Source organism: Ambystoma mexicanum, chromosome 13 (assembly GCF_040938575.1).
Source record: "Ambystoma mexicanum isolate Mex_15411 chromosome 13, UKY_AmexF1_1, whole genome shotgun sequence".
Taxonomy (NCBI): domain Eukaryota; kingdom Metazoa; phylum Chordata; class Amphibia; order Caudata; family Ambystomatidae; genus Ambystoma; species Ambystoma mexicanum.
In genome coordinates, this window is record NC_090938.1 from 843,662,247 (window position 1) to 843,680,318 (window position 18,072).

The following is an 18,072-nucleotide window of genomic DNA, read 5'->3' on the forward strand; positions in this document are numbered from 1 at the left end:
GTCATCGTGAGAAGGTATTAATGTGCTACATGATGGCCCGATTTTGGCACAAACTCCTCCTTCCATCATTGTGATCATGTCAAGGACATACCTGTTCAGGAGGGTCATCAGTCATATGGCCCTCAGCTCTTCCTTGATAGCATTGAAGCCCTTTATGGTGGTGTTGATTGTCTGCAGAGGTTCCCATCTGATAATTTGCAACCATTTGGCATTGGCCATCTTCTGGATCCCAAGCATGAAGATAGTCGTAAATATTGAAGCAGTCTTACTGAACAACCTGCTGTGCTCATAAGGAATAGATTCAAATGCTTCTATTGACTTGTTTGGGAAGTTTGTCTGGTTCGATTGAGAAATTCAAGCGATCTTCTCCTTCTCAAATGGGTATCCACTTTTTGAAATTCTCCAATGTTCAGGTCACTCTGAGGAATCACTAATGCTGGACCATGCATGAGCACCAAGGAACACGTTCCTCCCCAATCCTTGGGCAGCTTCATGTAGGCCCTATGCCCACAAGCCCAATATCGATCCATCAGGACGGCTTCGACCCATGTCAGAAGTTTGGCATACTTAGCCCATGACTTCAAACACACATCATTTACTCTACCTCTTGCACATATTCTGACTTCAGTAGATGAGCTGCACAGGACATCGGTCCACCTTCTCATCCCTTCTTGGACTTCACTTGTCCATAGACTAAGACTTGTGTTTGTTCCCAACACCCAGGCTATCCAGCTATCTCCGTTATAGCAGGGCATTCCATCCTCTTCATGTCCTTCATGACCACCTCTTCCTGTCCTTCTGCAGTTAACACAAGCATCTTGCTCTCCCATCCAGGTTGCTTTTCCATCTGTGAAGTCTTGATATAATCATCCTGGAACGAAAACAACCATTTCGATCTCCATCGTAAAGTGGCCCAACTTCCCTGGAATTGTCCTCTGGTCATGCATGCTGCAAGATGAACGAGGCACCTGGCATCGTGTTCTGAAACGTCTCTGGAAATGAAAGTTTGCACTGTATTCATGGCATAGGTTCTGAGAGCACAGATGTAGCAACTCTCCTAAGATGTTCTCTCTCCCACCTTTCTCATGTGTTGATAGCACATGTTGTTACCCAAGTGTTCTGCATTGTCTAAATAGGTATTTATCCCCTCATTATCTTCCTCTGCATTTCTCTTATGTCTCCCATATGCAAAGGTCGTATAATACTCATGAAGCAAATCAAAAGCAGTTCTCTTAATGGGGTGAACCATAGGGACCTCTACCTTAGTGGAAGTAAGCAAATCAAATAATTCCCGTAGTAGGGAGAACCATAGCTGCCCCAACCTCGGTGGTATTACTAATATGATAGAGACTGTGAAAGAGGAGAAACAGAAAAACAAAGAGTGTAATCGTGCAAGCATATAATATGCACCAAAACATAGGCAACCTCCTTTTACGTCATCCTGCTACTTGTTGTTCATTCTCTAGAACCATGCCAGCTTTCAAATGTCTCATTTTGAATGCACTTATCAAATTACTTTTACACCTGTAATTGTAAAATGTGCTCGATTATTGCAATGAGGAGTCTCCTTATCAAAGGGCCATTTTTAGGATCCTGATAAAAAGTGCGAATATCAACGTCTCTTCTGACAAGAGCAGGATAAGCTTGAAGTATAAATATAAAAACAGCAAACACAAGCCGATGAACATCACTGTCAGTAAATACCATATGGTTAACTACTTAGAACCGGTATGCAACACAAAATGAATCTGGATACTGATCTTGTTTCCAATTTCTGATCAAGAACTGACATTTAGGCATAACTTTGATACTTCGATGTATTTCGAAAGTCCATTTTTGACCTATATAAATTAGCTGCAAGTCTTGGTACTCCTGCAAAAATATCTATAAGGAGTATTTGCTTAATTTTAGTCCAAACTAAATCTGCATCATTTGCTGGTCGTTGCTTTATCATCCTTCTTCATCATCACCGATCGAGTCTGCACACGCTGAAATTCTTCTTCTTGTCTTCCTTCTGGAACGGCAATGGTGGGAGGGAGAGTCTCACCTTTGTAGACTTTCACGTTGCCCAAGTGAAGCCAAGCACGTCTTCCTTGCACCTTCACAGTTGAATGGGTTATATTTTCAACGCAAAAGGGGCAATTACACCATGGCTCATGCCACTTTCTAGTGAAGTTTTTTTATCAGCACTAAATCACCAACATAGAACTTGGGTGCCGATAGAAGTTCAGCCGTGCTGGTTGTTGAATTGTCTTCATCTGTGTTCTGTGACCATGGTACTTGAGTTGATCTGAAATTAGAGCAATGCTAGAGGTCATACATGTCAAATAGTCATGCAATTCATTACGTTTTAGCTACACTCTGGGCATCACTTCTAGACAGAGGTGTAAGAGGCGTTCTCATTCGCCGCCCTGTCACTAGCTCGTGAGGGTTGAGGTGATGGTCTGAACCAGGCTGATTCGGAAGGGCATATAAAGCTAAGGGTAGGCAATATAGCCATCCCTTCTTCAAAGTCAATTTAATCTTGGCAATCCTTTCTTTATGGAGGCCATTGAGTCTCTCACATATCCACTTTGCTTGCAGGTGATAAGCAGAAGAAAATGTATCTTTAATATTCAATAGAAGCCCTATTTGTTCAGATACCTCATTAACAAAATGTGGCCCATTGTCGGATCTCAGCATTACACACACACCCCATCTCAGGAAAACCTTGTGTACTAAAAACTTCGCTGCACAAGTGGCATCAGGGTGTGTTCACGGACCTGCCTCAATCCACTTAGAAAAGGGACACACCACCACTAATAGATACCTATATCCATTACACACCTGCAGCATATCAACCTAGTCAATATGAAATGCAGAAACAGACCATTCGGTCGAGGTATTACCCCTCTAATTGTTATCAGTGTATGCCCAACAGTAAACCTCTGACACACAATGCAGTTTATCATAAAGAGTGCAACGTGTTCCAACAAATTCGGAATGAACTAATCTTCTGCAATCGTTGCAGCAAGACTCTCCCTAGTTACATGCACGGGATAATGCAGCTGTTCAAGCGTGACCTTCAATAATACTACTGGCATCACCAGCTTTGAGTGCTATCTTGTTGCCATAATGCTTCGGTGGGGGATAACAAATCCTTTGCTTCCATAATTCCTGCTCTTCCTGCGGTGCACTTCTTCGAATCTCCATTAGTTTGGTTATCGATAATTTACTAAACCCTTCTTGCACTAACATGGTTGTGACTACTTTCTCTTTAATTCTCTCAGTATCAAAATTCATAATACCTGGGGAATATGCAACCCTTTTGGCTTCTGCATCTGCGGCTTCGTTTCCGCAAAAAATAAAATCTGCTTAGTATGAGCTGCGCATTTAATGACCGCTATGGCCACTGGGAGTTGTAGTGCCTTAATAAGCCTGCCCAATAAGGATGTGTGCTGCACTGGAGTGCCATCCGCACGGCGGTAGCCCCTCCTTTTCCAACGTGCTAGCCCTACGTGTACGCTTGATGACATGTAGGCGGAGTCACTGTACACCGTCACTTCCTGCCCTTCATGTTTCTCGAGCATGACATTAAGCGCTACTAATCTGCTGCTTTCTCTGAAAAGCAGCCTTGCACTTGCTAAAACTTCAAATTCTCCACTTAATCTGTGTCTTTTACCGCTGCGCTTGAATGTCTTTCCCGACTAGTCTAATCAATTTTCAAAGAACCATCAATAAAGAGAATATCCCCTCCTGCTAAAGCATTTTCTTTCACACAGGGTATATAATCATAAAATTCAACATAATTTGCACAGTCATGCACATGATCACCTTCTGCTATTGGCTCAGCTATAAACGTGGCAGGATTCACTATTTTACAGATTACAATCTTAATTGTTGGGTTCAAAATCATTACTTCATAAGCTGAATCTCTTTGGGATGTCAGTGTACCTTTAGGGTTCTCTAAAATGGCAAACCGAGCATGCTCCACCAAGAGGGTCATAGAGCAGCCCATGACAATACTTGTAGATTTCTCAATTGAAAATCTCACTGTAATATGCTTAAGGCTTGTATCCCAATGTAGTTCTCTGGGTAAGCACTGCTGACATGACTGTCCCATTTGTGTGTTAAAACAGATAAAATTCCTCTGCATAATTGGGAATTCCCAAAACAGGGGCCGTACAAATAGCTTTTTTCAATTCCTCAAACCATTCCTTCATTTCCTCAGTCCATTCTATTTTTACTTTAAAGCTTGTAAAAGGGGTCTCGTGTATGAACTGTAATCAAACACCCAGGCTCTAGCATAATTGCATAGCCCTCAAAATTGTTGCATCTGTTTATTTGGCTTCGAGGTTTTCATAATCCCCTCAGCTCTTTAAGGTGCCATCTTTTTTCCTTCATGTGAAATCAGCTGCCCTGTGTATAACACCTCTTCTTGCCAGTATTGCAACTTCTCCTTGTCTACCTTGTATCCCTTGTCTGCTAGAATGGTCATCAACCGAATAGAATCTTGCCTGCACTCATCTTCCATGGTGCTACAAGTTAAAATGTCATCTACGTATTGTATCACTGCACTTTTAAGATCAATATTGCCTAGATACATCTGTCGGACTCTGTTAAAGATTGACGGGGACTCACAGTACCCCTGGGGCAAACCAGTATGTTTCAGTCGAGTTTGGCGGAATATAAAGGAAGTCAAGTCTTGTGCTTCTTTATGCAACAGGATTGGGAAAATGCATTTTTCAAATCTATCACCATGAAATATCAAGCTTCCACCGGGATACTACATAGTATCGTCGCCGGATTAGGAATTGGAGGAAACTCTGCCTCTAAAATTTGGTTAATCGGTCTCATAACTTGTATAAATCTCCATGACCCTCCTTTAGATTTTTTTTATCAGATACACTGCGGTATTGCACAATGATTCTGATGGCACCAGAATACCTTGTTTCATCAGTGCTGAAATAGTCTGAAATATACCTTCATCAGCCTCTCGAGACATTGGGTACTGTCTTGCTCGAGGTAAAATCGCTCCTGGCTGCAGCTTTATTTTAACTACCCCTATTCCCTTTAATAAACCTACATCATAAGGGCCTGTAGTCCATAGGGCACTGGGCACCTTCTCTAAGTCGTCCTCAAAAAATGCTGGACGCTGCCGCATTATTGCCATTCGCTGTGGGATTTCCCTTTTCTCTATTCTAATCCAATATGTGATGCTCATAAAGTACTTAATCATCTGTTGGGTCTTCTCTAAACATATCACCATCAGTAATGTCAGTCAATCTGTACCCTTCTTCGAGAGCTATCACTGTCCTCCATGGTCTACCCTCAATAATTGTTCCTTTGAGCATCGCTAAATCCCTTTGTACTATGACTGCTTCTTATTCTATAGTGATTGTCTGTCCCCCCTCTTCGTCCATAGGTCTGAACAAGAATGCATCCGGTATTCTCACAGTTTTCCCAGTAAGCCAGGTAGCTAAGTCAGTAGAATGCTCGCCCCATAAAGGGAAACCTCTGGCTCTACTGGAATGCCTCGCAGAGCCACTTGCCCTGTGAACGCCAGTAAAATCTCGCCCACATTTAAGTAGTGTATTCCTGGAGTGGAACACACTATTCCTTCATCAGTAAATGATATCGTCTCATGGCAATTCCCGACATTGGATATTTTCCCTCTCGTATACATGAACAAGTAGCCCCAGTGTCTACTAGAAAAGAAAAATATTTGCCTCTTATTGTCACATTAACCCTTGGTTCCTGTTGGGGGTCAGATGTCGCTCTATAAATAAATATACAATACAATACTGATAGTACCGAACACATCAAGTCGCCCTGTGAGCTGTCTTATTGTCGGTACAGGCATACCCCTGTACCTGTGAAGGGATTTCCCGCTACCTCAGTGACACCTCCTATTCTGGGTGTCAACACGTGTTCTGTGTTTGCATACTGCTGTGTCTGCATAGGGGCTTGTTGCGACTGCCTTTGCAGTGGATTCATTTGCACTTGCTCTGGCTGCTGTGTCTGTTGCATTTGCAGCGCTTGTATCTGATACACTGTCTGATAATGGGCAAATCCTTCCCTAGTTTGTGTGCTATATGGTGGAGGATAAGCTGTCCCCCCTCTTGAAAATTGGCCATTCTGTACATTCCCTTGGCTCCCACATATGCGTGCAATGTGCCCTGTCATCCCACAAGTCCAACATACAGGGGGAGGCCACCTGACTAATCCTCCTTGGTTAAATCCTCCTTGTGCATTTTGATTCTCATTTTGCGCATTTTGAAACCCACCTTGATTATTCTGGAATCCACCCCTTCCTCTGTAGCCCATAGCTCTGCCTTGTGGCATTAACCCATTCCCTCCTTGGTCCATCGGGCGCTGATTATTCGCATGCGATGTACACATTGCTTGCTGCATTCCCAGTCCCTCTCCTCTTGTCAATTCCGCCCCTTCTATTGGATATTTTGACAGTTTCCTCTGAACTAACTTGGCTTCCTCAATTTTCCTGGCCTCATCTTTCTTCTTATTTTTATCCTGTAGCAGCCGACAGTGATGCACTATCGTCAACTGTATTTCTCTTCATTTGCCTCTGTACTTGCTCGGGCAACCCTTGACATAAAATGTGGTAAAATAATGGCACTTTTATTTCCCACGGCTCTTGCGTTTCAAGTTGCCAACGCTCTTGAATATCCTGAATGTAAGCAATAGGGTCTTTATCTTCCTTCATTTTACGTGTCATAATTGCACCCATATCTGATGTATTGGGATACTGCACCTTGAGAGCCCTCCACACATCTGCTCTGCACTTATTAAACGGCGCTCCATAGTGCGCTGTTTTGCTTGGTCACGCTTGAATAACCTGCTCTTCTTCATATGTCATCAGCTCTCTCCCCAAGAATAGCTGCCAAGAGACCCTTAATGTCCCCTATGGCCAATGTGTTTCCTCCTGTCATTGTCTCCCATTCGTATATCAATTTCCCAGTGCCCGAAGTCAAACTCTGGAGCTTTCACCTTAAGTTATCCTTATCCATCTACGGCCATGGAATATACTGTGGTCTTGCTCCCCCTTTTTCCAATAAGGGAAACTGCATAAATCCTAACCCGCAGTTGGCTCCCATCGTCTGCCTATCCATGGCAGGGACAATTGTCCCTGACCATCTCCTCGCTGGTAGTGATCTTAACCTGCTCACATATGGCGGTTATTCTCCCTTTTCACTATACGATCGTCCTCTGGGATGCTCTGAATATGCTATGGGGTCTGGTGTCCTATCTTCAGGTTGCTCTAGATCGGACCATCTTACTACTTTGTCCGTCTGCAGGCTTCCCTCAGGGGCACATGCGCTCTTCCCCTAGGAAGGATTCTCTTTCCTCGTCTGACATATCTAGTCCCCAACTAGTGACTCTCATCCCCTTTGCCTATATATATAAGGTCAGTCTGCTTAAGGATAAGGCTCTGTGCTCGAGACTGAATAGATGTTGCTCTTCGTTTCGTGATTGAAATGCTAGGGATTGCTCTCCCTTCCCTCAGCTTCCAGATTTGCTACCTTCCTTTAATTCTTGATAGGCCTCATCAATTCTATCTCCGATACTTCCTATATCAAAGTTTTCTTCTTCTAATACTATTCTAGATGCCCCTGACATTGCTCCCTTTAACGGTAGGAACTCTTCTATTCTGTCCAATAGTATTGCTGGGCTTGGCCCTACTGGTTCTTTTCAAATGAGGCTACTATGAAAGTCCTGCTGTCTCTCTTTTTTCGTTCTAATTCTTCATCCAATTCTCTTCATTTTCTCGCCTCCTTTCTACTTCTCTCTTCCTCTTGTATTTGCTCTTCTCTCCTCCCTCCTGCTCTCCTTTCTTCCTCTTCTCTCCGTCTCTTTATTCTTTTATCCCTTAATTTCTGCGCTTCCTCCTCTTCTCTTCCTTTCTTTTCTATCTGTCTTCTATTGCTCTCTGCCTATTGTCATACTTTCTTTGCTCTTCTGCCCGTTCCTCTTTTTTCTCTTGCTCCACCTGATACATCTGTTCTCGCCGCTCCCTGCTCTTTCGTCTGATTGTCTTCCTTCAATCTCTTTTCCCATTCCCAGTCTTTTCTATCATGTTGATCCTTGTCTTGTCTTTGCTTTACTTCCTCGATGCTTTTCCCATCGTGCTTGAGTAATATCTGTCCTCCCATCCATTTGTTCTGCACGAATGTTACCTCATCAGCTTTGTCCTTCTACCCTTTACATTTCTTAATCTCTCTTTCTATTTCTGTTGTGATATTCAATCGCTCACTCTTCTCTTCCTTGTCCTGTATGATCTTAAAAGATCTCTTCTTTTATTCTCCTCTGGACTGTCGTCACTGCTATAAGCGGGTGGTTCGTATATCGGTTTACTATACCCTGTTGCCGCTTTCAGTTCCTTTTAAAGGATACAATCCTACATCTTCTGCACTTGCGCCTTTCACTTCAGGTGAGGTAAGGGGAGCAGACGGCTTGACACCTTCCTCCTTAAACTGGCTAAGCATCCATTCTTCATGTGGCAGATCTTCCCTATCTTCCAAAGCTCTAAGAAAGCTAGCCTTTTCTCTAATTTCTTCCCTGTGTACGCAGCGTGCAAGTATGTGGTCATGTGTTGCAATACTCCTTTTCACAGCAATCCCCCTTGTGGCCACGGCATGAACATCTCATCTGCCGTGCCTTTCTCCCATTCCGCACTGTACTGTTTAAGCTTGGGCATGTGCTTTGGCAATGTCTTACATAAATGCATCACTGAAGCGTCTCACATTGTGACGAGTCTCAATTGACTGTCAATACTTACCAGATGTTATACAATACTTTCACCACTTTTTGAATAATTTTAAAACAACAAATATGAGGGTGCGCCAACAATCGCAGCTAAAGCCTCTACCTCTGGATTGGTACCAACCACTTCCCTAGATAGTCCCTTTTAGCTCCATAACTTTGTTTCAATTCTTTCACAATTTGTGTCACTCTTCAACACCTTAAATTAACATATTAACAGACAGACTAGTCGACTTTACACATTTACTAAAAATACTCTGTGATCACCCTTTTTTCTCCTCGCCCCTAATCAAATATCCTGTCACAGGATTTAACTTGTCTCCTTATGTGAACCTGTTCACACGTAGCCTAGTGACCTCACTGGGGTGTGAGATGACTTCTTCTAGACTACCTTGGGTCAGGTTTCTGGGCGCTATCTCTAACTCCACACTATTTTCTGTTACTTTTAAATTACCACAACCTCGTCCCCTAAATTTGCCATTCCCCTCAGTCTACTCACCATTCGGCCGTTCTTTGACTCAAGGCCTTCAGTATTGTCTCCTCCTCCAACGACCTCTTTCCCCTTCTGTCTGCAGAGCGCCCCTGGAAACCAGGTAGGGATTTTGTCAAAGAGGGACCCTGCCTACCATCTCAGTTTTTCTTGCAAGATTTATTTTCAGCCACTCTCCGAAGGAAACCCTTCAATCTTCCGGCTAGATGGCAGTGGATTTCTGATTGTCCGAAACTCTGGAGCTAACTGATCGATGGGTCTGGAACCATCCGACATTGCTACCATGTGACCTTATGGCCTTTGGTGGATAGCGCATCATGCAGTGGATGGGATGCAGAGTAACTCTTTACACCAAATAATCAAACCAACTCATGAAGATGGTAAAGTTTGTTTACTGTTTTATTATCAATTGTCTAAAACAGGGAGTTACAATAGACATCAACGGACGTTGCACAGCATTCTCTCAAAGCATTTAATAAAAAAATTACACTTTTATAGAAAATATTCATCATACGTGACGTCTTACTACATAGCAAATAAGAGAAACCTACGGGGTATTGTAGTTGGTTCAAGGGGAACATCCAAGTATACTTCTATAAGGGGTTGGGTTGTGATTGGACGTCTACTGTCAGGTTGACAACTCGTGCCCACCCCTTGTGCAAGTCATCTTCAACACTTATTAGATACACGGTACATCATTGGCTCTCAAACTATAAGGCCCTTTGTTATATGGCCCTCTACAATTGGTTGGCATGCTCGTGCCCTTCTGGAAGATTTGATTCACTAGCAGCACGTAAACTCATACTCCAGGTGTTAGGGGGTGGACATGACTTCACCTCCCCACCCAATTAGCCCAACGTCTCATCACCCATGCCTTCTGCCATGAAGATTGTCTTTGAACTTGGCCTTGCAATGTATTCTCGTCTCTGGGAATATAAAGGAGTGCAGGCACACACTTATCAAAGTTCTAGAACTGTACGCCCAACTCTATTTCCATCCTTGGTCACGTGACAGGAGACTGCAATTCGGCCCATTTTTGCAGCATTTAATTGTCTTGCATTAATAAACTTGGTACGCTTGGTGTTCTTTATTTGCACCTTAAAGAAGGGCTGATTCAGCATCTCACAGTTACTGCCTTCAAGAATAGATAACCAGTCTTGGCTGCCTTCAGACTTGATACCAGGCCAGACAGTCCTTCTCCATTCTTCCATGATCTCAGCTAATTATCTGCTGCAACACACCCCTCGGCTCTTCTCTCCATGGGTTTGAACTTACTAAAGTTCTGACACTGATGTCCACCTTCTATATAATGGCGACTCCGCCTGAAGTCTATTCACTTCGTATAGCAAGCTTCTATGATCAGTCTACTTGCATTGCTGCATCTGTACAGTTATTGAAATATTTGCATTTCCCGCAGTGCTTTTCACACATGCAATCTTTACCTCGAATATCAAAGTTTACTCGATCCTTTACTTTGTCATCAGTTTCTATAAGGTCCATACATTCTCTTCTTCAGCCAGTCTTCTCAGTGCGTCACGCTCGTTTCTTGTGACATCACAAACTTCTCTTTCTCTCTTTTTCATATTCCTTCGGGGATCTCTTCCAAGAGATTGTCCTCTCTTAGGGAGTACATCTGAGAGGGTTGTCTTAATGGATACCTTTTCTCGAAGATTCACCACGAAATAGTCACAGCTGCTGGTGTCAAGTATGGCACAATTTCAGGCTTCAGGCATACAGGTAGAAGGGGGGCGGGACTTCCTGCAGAGGCATTCGGCTGCTCCTATACCAAAGTTCTTTACATGGAAAATGCAGAGCAAGCTCCTGCCTCCTTCCAGGCTCAACAGGTTAACCAGCGCATCACGATAATCACACAAGTCTGTAGTATAGCATAACCTCGGCCAAAATAAGAGAAAATCTGCATTCCTGCACAAGTGGCGCATGATCCGTATGAATCTTTAAGGGATTTTTCCAGCTAGTCCTTAAGAATTCCCTCTTCCTCCATTATTTGGAAATGTATCGATCTTTGATGAATCGATTGACCTGTGCCAGAACAATCGGGCAGTCGTAAGTTTGATGGAGTCACAGCTTTTCAGGTATATACTTCACGTTCCTGTATCTTTGTGTAATGTAACGGCAATGTGTGTAACAGGATAGAGAACAGTCCAGGGAATGCACTGGTTCTGCAATGGCTTTGAGGAACACGGGTATTACTGTTTGTAGTCACCAAAGGTTCTGGATTCCACCATTGCCGTGACCTGCAAAGGTGGTTCTGTGCCCAGGAACGTCACACGCAAATGCACGTGAGGGGTGACAGAATCTTGGTCTATCACTATAAGAACCTTGGTGACTGTAACCAATTCTCAAACTCCCTTTCATCTTCCGCGTTTCCTGATCGGGAGTGGGGGACAATCAAGTCCATAAGGGCCTTTGTTGCCGCAATACATGCTGAGATGTTGCTGTCATCTTCGTTGCCTTTCTTCAATGGTTAACTGCCTTCTTACACCTCGGTAGTCGAATCGTCCTGATTCTGTGGTCTTGGTTGGAGTGTAACCATCTTCCTGGCTTGCCGTTGCCCTTAACTTTCCTGAAGGCTCCTCCAGTGTAGAAGGTGGTGGATGTACCTGTGTTAATGCATCTTGGACCTCATCATTGAGCCCATGTTGAAACACTGCTTTGGGATTCTTCGACCAATGACCTTGTGATGAGCATCTGAAAATGGGTGATGTAGGCGATCTGGTCACGTGATCCTTACTCATGGTCAGCATTTCTACTCTTGGCTTGTGTAGTGCAGCATCTTTCTTATTTTCTGTTTAGCAATTATTATTAGACTTTGTAATGGATAAATACAGGATATAATCATCAACAATTAACCGTTATAATACTTGCTAACCAATAGTCCAAGATACAAATTTAAGTTGAGTTAACAATTAAAAGGCACAACGTAGTGTATCAAGGTTACAATAAATGTAGAGATGCACTAAATGTTCCTTGCAAAACTCTAACATAAGAATTTATTGAGGCAATATATGAAAAATATATATCTGAAAGTACTACAAAAATACAAACGAAGAACAAAACAGACAGGGCAATACAAGACACAAGAGGAGAAGGAAGAACAGACAAAACAAACTGAGGCAACAAATTAAAAGGACACTGCTGAGGAGGCATTAAGATATTCACTTTTCTACATCCAGCATTCCTCTGGGCAGAGTTAGTGCTTTTCTAGATCTGGCATTCCTCTGGGCAGGGTTACACTTTTCTACATCTGGCATTCCTCTAGACAGGTTAGTGCTTTTCTACATCCAGCATTCCTCTGGGCAGGGTTAGTGCTTTTCTACATCCGGCATTCCTCTGGGCAGGGTTACACTTTTCTACATCTGGCATTCCTCTAGACAGGTTAGTGCTTTTCTACATCTGGCTTTCCTCTGGGCAGGGTTAGTGCTTTTCTACATCCAGCATTCCTCTGGGCAGGTTAGCGCTTTTCTTCATCCAGCATTCCTCTACATCCAGTATTCCTCTGGGCAGTGTTGGTGCTTTTCTTCATCCAGCATTCCTCTAGACAGGTTAGTGCTTTTCTACATCCAGCATTCCTCTGGGCAGGTTAGTGCTTTTCCACATCTGGCATTCCTCTGGGCAGGTTAGTGCTTTTCTACATCCAGCATTCCTCTGGGCAGTGTTGGTGCTTTTCTTCATCCAGCATTCCTCTAGACAGGTTAGTGCTTTTCTACATCCAGCATTCCTCTGGGCAGGTTAGTGCTTTTCCACATCTGGCATTCCTCTGGGCAGGTTAGTGCTTTTCTACATCCAGCATTCCTCTGGGCAGTGTTAGTGCTTTTCTTCATCCAGCATTCCTCTAGACAGGTTAGTGCTTTTCTACATCCAGCATTCCTCTGGGCAGGTTAGTGCTTTTCTACATCCAGCATTCCTCTGGGCAGGTTAGTGATTTTCTACATCTGGCATTCCTCTGGGCAGGGTTAGTGCTTTTCTACATCTGGCATTCCTCTGGGCAGGGTTAGTGCTTTTCTACATCCGGCATTCCTCTGGGCAGGGTCGGCGCTTTTCTACATCCGGCATTCCTCTGGGCAGGGTTAGTGCTTTTCTACATCCGGCATTCCTCTGGGCAGGTTAGTGCTTTTCTACATCCGGCATTCCTCTGGGCAGGGTTTCTGCTTTTCTACATCCGGTATTCCTCTAAGCAGGTTAGTGCTTTTCTACATCTGGCATTCCTCTGGGCAGGGTTGGTGCTTTTCTACATCTGGCTTTCCTCTGGGCAGGGTTAGCGGTTTTCTACATCTGGCTAACCGCTGGGCAGGGTTACTGCTTTTCTACATCCGGTATTCCTCTGGGCAGGGTTGGTGCTTTTCTACATCAGGTATTTCTCTGAGCGGGGTTAGTGCTTTTCTACATCTGGCATTCCTCTGGGCAGGGTTGGTGCTTTTCTACATCTGGCATTCCTCTGGGCAGGGTTGGTGCTTTTCTACATCTGGCATTCCTCTGGGCTGGGTTGGTGCTTTTCTACATCTGGCATTCATCAGGGCAGGGTTGGTGCTTTTCTACATCTGGCATTCCTCTGGGCAGGGTTGGTGCTTTTCTACATCTGGCATTCCTCTGGGCTGGGTTGGTGCTTTTCTACATCTAGCATTCCTCTGGGCAGGGTTGGTGCTTTCCTACATCTGGCATTCCTCTGGGCAGGGTTGGTGCTTTTCTACATCTGGCATTCCTCTGGGCTGGGTTGGTGCTTTTCTACATCTGGCATTCCTCTGGGCAGGGTTGGTGCTTTTCTACATCTGGCATTCCTCTGGGCAGGGTTGGTGCTTTTCTACATCTGGCATTCCTCTGGGCTGGGTTGGTGCTTTTCTACATCTGGCATTCCTCTGGGCAGGGTTGGTGCTTTTCTACATCTGGCATTCCTCTGGGCAGGGTTGGTGCTTTTCTACATCTGGCATTCCTCTGGGCTGGGTTGGTGCTTTTCTACATCTGGCATTCCTCTGGGCAGGGTTGGTGCTTTTCTACATCTGGCATTCCTCTGGGCAGGGTTGGTGCTTTTCTACATCTGGCATTCCTCTGGGCAGGGTTGGTGCTTTTCTACATCTGGCATTCCTCTGGGCCGGGTTAGTGCTTTTCTACATCTGGCATTCCTCTGGGCAGGGTTGGTGCTTTTCTACATCTGGCATTCATCAGGGCAGGGTTAGCGCTTTTCCTTTTAGCCTCACACCTACAGTTTGGCAGTTGTGGCACGTCTTGTCTGACTTGACAGTGCTATTTAGATTAAGACGCATGCGCAGTCTGGGGCATCTTTCTCCCCGGTACCCCCTTGGTCCGGACCTCGAGGGGGGAGTCATGCGCATGCTCAGAAGCTATCCCATGATACTAATATTGATTGCTTTCCCATCTCTTGGTCTAGGTGCCTCTGGTGGCTTTACGGTGCCTCTGGCCGTATTTATAGTGAAGTGCTTCCGTTTATAGCAGTGACGTCAACTCTGCAGTGATGAGGCCATCAAGTTTAACTGGGGTCGGGGATAGGGCCTGCACATTTATTTAGTAAGTTTCCTGAAAGAGAATTGGTATTGCAAAGGTTAATAACCCAACATGTGAATTGTCCCCCCATCCTACAGTGATAACTGCGCCCCCCTTGCTCTCCCAGGCAGGCCCACCCTTGCAACGGGCTGCTCCCGCTTGGACCCCTGCATGCGGCCCAAGGACGTGCAGCGTGGGGGGGCTGCTGCATGCAGGGTTCTCCCAAGTTTTTCTAGACATATATTTGGGATTTTCAGGAAAGGAACAGGCAGGACATGAGCAGTCAGTGTTGGGAGTTTAGGGAGATTGTGGGGCTTGCGCAGAGACCGGATTGTTGGGTACAGATGCCAAACACTTAATGGAACTGAAGTAGCTGGCCCAGGATAGCCCCCTCTAGTCAGAATATCTGCCCCAGACCAGCCCCCCTCATGTACCCGTCCTGCTCCTCCTTATCCTGTCCCCTCTCTCTGAAGTTTCAGAAGCTGTTGCTTTAGGATAGACATGGTGTGTAACTGTGGATGTTCTGTTTTTTCTTCCAGTTCCCCCTTCAACAAAGTTTTCCCGAAGGAAGTCTGGCGGCCGCACCCTCCTGATCTGCAACGCGTATGGATTCTACCCCCGAGAAATAGAAGTGAAATGGGTCAGAAATGGAGTCGAGATGCCCTCGGAGCAGAGTCCAATCCTCCCCAATCCTGACGGGACCTTCCAGATCAAGACGACGGTGGAAGTTCAGGAGGGAGATGATAACATGTACAGCTGTAAGGTGGAGCACATCAGCCTCCTGGGGATTGTGACAGTGGTGTACGGTAAGTGCATGTCACTGTGCAGATCACGGGTGCAGTGTGACCTGAGGGGGGGAGGGGTTACATGTCCCTATACTGATCGAGGGGTGCGTAGCAACCTGGGGGGGCTGTACATGTCACTCGACAGATCGGGGGTGCATGGTGACTTGAGGGGGTTGGGATGGAGCCTGATGAATATTAATAACGTGTTGTGATGTGGAAAAACGCCTCCCTCAGGATAGGGTGGAAGCAGGGAGGACTGCAGTAAAAAGCAGCCCGGGAAAGATTTTTGATATCAGTCTCTAGTTACGTAACTCCCTTAAGCAGGGCCGGAAAGGGTCTACCACCAAGGAACTCTTTTTTTTTTAAGTGTCAAAAGGCACATTTTACAGCAGAATTTTCTGGATGTATTGCGTAGAAGTGTATGTTTAGCGGCGAGAGGAAGGTATGGCTGAACGGTCTGCCCAGACGAGGGGTTTTAGGGGTGGTTGCCAAAACGCAGTTGGAGGAGCTGAAAATCGCTTCAAGTGTGTGGCCTGCAGTGTGGGTGGGTCCTGTGGTATGCCGGGTAAGGTTCAATGCCTCCAGACTGTCGACCAGGGGTTGAGTCATGGAGTTGTTGGGCAAGTCAACGGGCGGCTTGCCTCATAGGGAACGCTAACTGTGCTATCGCCGTAAAACAGCAGAGGTCGATTCTTGTAAAAAAGCAATCCGAAGTTGAAAGAGTTGGCATCTTCGGAGACCGCTGTCCCTCCGAAGGGTTGCCTCTTCGGGGATGCTTTTGTCAAGGACATATCCAAGTTTGTGCACACGTTCGCTACCCTGGACAAGGCACAGGTATACCTCACGAAACTCTTTGCCCCCAGAGTTTTTGGGGAACCCGGCAGAGAACAAAGCCGCTCTGCCGGCCTTGCAGGCCGCCCATGCCCTTTCTACAGAGACTCATGGCGCACTCAAGATACCAGGAAAACCACCACCACCTTCCCCACGTGAGGCAGAGGTAGAGGGCGAGGCTGGAAAAGCACTGGTGGAACTCCAACCCCCACCACAGGTGAGAGCGCGAGCTCCTGCTACAAACGCATGCGCTGCAATACCTGCGATAGGCGGCAGATTAGCCACACGCTTAGACAGGTGGCAAGAGATCACTGGGGATACCTGGGTCTTGGAGGCGGGCCGGGGGTTTCCAGCTAGAGTTCTTCGAGGAACCCAGTCAGGCAGAGCTGCCCAGGCTGCTGGTCCTCTCGGAACAGGCCCAGATTCTTAGGGGAGAAGAGGTCGCAAAGCTTATTTAAAAAAAAAAAAAGGGGGCGGGGAGGGTGACCAGTCAGGTTGGTGATGGACCAGGCGGTTTCGTGAGCAACCTTTTCCTAGTGAAGAGGAAGGAAAAAGTCAGACCAGTCATAAACCTCCGAGCCCTCAATGCGTTCTTCATTTACCGGCATTTCAAGATGGAGGGCATCCACCTTTTGCGGGATATCCTGCAAGAGGGAGACTGGCTAGCGCGCATAGATCTCACACACACCTTCACGAGTCTCACCAACGTTTCCTTCCGTTCCTTTGGGAAGGTGGAAGTGGCAGTTCACTTGCCTTCCGTTTGGGCTGTCCTCGGCTCCTTGGTGTTTCACCAAGGTGCTAAAGCCAGTAGTGGCAGAGTTATGCCACTGGGGCATGATTGTTATCATATACCTGGACGATATGTCTCATGGCGCAGAACGTCCAGCTCCTGCGAGAGCATATAGCGGAACCAACAGGACTATTGGAAAAATTGGGGATCAGTCCTAACCAGAAGATGGAGTTCCCGGACTTCATTATAGACTCGGTACAAGGAGTTCTGAGTCTGCCGTTGCAAAAAGTCGACATCAAAAAAGAGATCAGGTCAGTCCTGGCCAGGGACCATGTTTCTCTGAGAGCTAGCGAGGATAGTGGGGAGGCTCGCCTCTTCCATTCAGGCGACCTTCCTAGCGCCCCTCCATTATAGAACTCTGCAGCGGTTGAAGGTTCAACACCTCAGTGAGGGGCTGGCTTACGAGCAGGAAGTTCTGCTGTCTCAAGACACGAAGATAGAGCTGCACTGGTGGGTCCAGCACATGCAGGCCTGGAACGAGAAGGTCATATTTTTCTCTCTCACGGTTCTAGTCATAGAGTCAGACGCCAGCTGCAGGGGCTGGGGAGCACGCTGCGGGGAGATCTCGACCGAGGAGAGCCGCCAGCACATCAACTGTCTGGAGTTGTTAACGGGCTCTTTTGCGATCAAGAGTCTGACTCAGGACAGAGTGCAGTGCTGCATTCTGCTAAAGATGGACAATGCCTCAGCCGTACATTATATCAATCGGCTAGGCAGAACTAAGTCCAGATTGCTAGCGGAGTTGGCCAAGGAGTTCTGGCACCTATGTTTGAGCAACTGACTCACCGTCACGGCAGAGTACCTGCCTGGGTTAGCCAACCAAGTGGTGGATTGGAACTCCCGCTATCTCAGAGATTCCAGCGGCTGGACAGGATAATTTTTCTCGTCTTAAACTGAAA

At 45.8% G+C, this 18,072-nt stretch overlaps 1 protein-coding gene across 3 annotated transcripts in view; it reads left to right on the top strand.

Moving 5' to 3' along the window:
* Positions 1–18,072, top strand: part of LOC138522102 (major histocompatibility complex class I-related gene protein-like) — a 271,137-nt gene that overhangs the window by 246,349 nt on the left and 6,716 nt on the right. For all 3 annotated transcript variants that reach the window (XM_069635359.1, XM_069635360.1, XM_069635361.1), the window contains one exon: positions 15,307–15,573. In XM_069635359.1, coding sequence (XP_069491460.1) covers positions 15,307–15,573 — 267 coding nt within the window. The remainder of the gene's footprint in view (positions 1–15,306; positions 15,574–18,072) is intronic.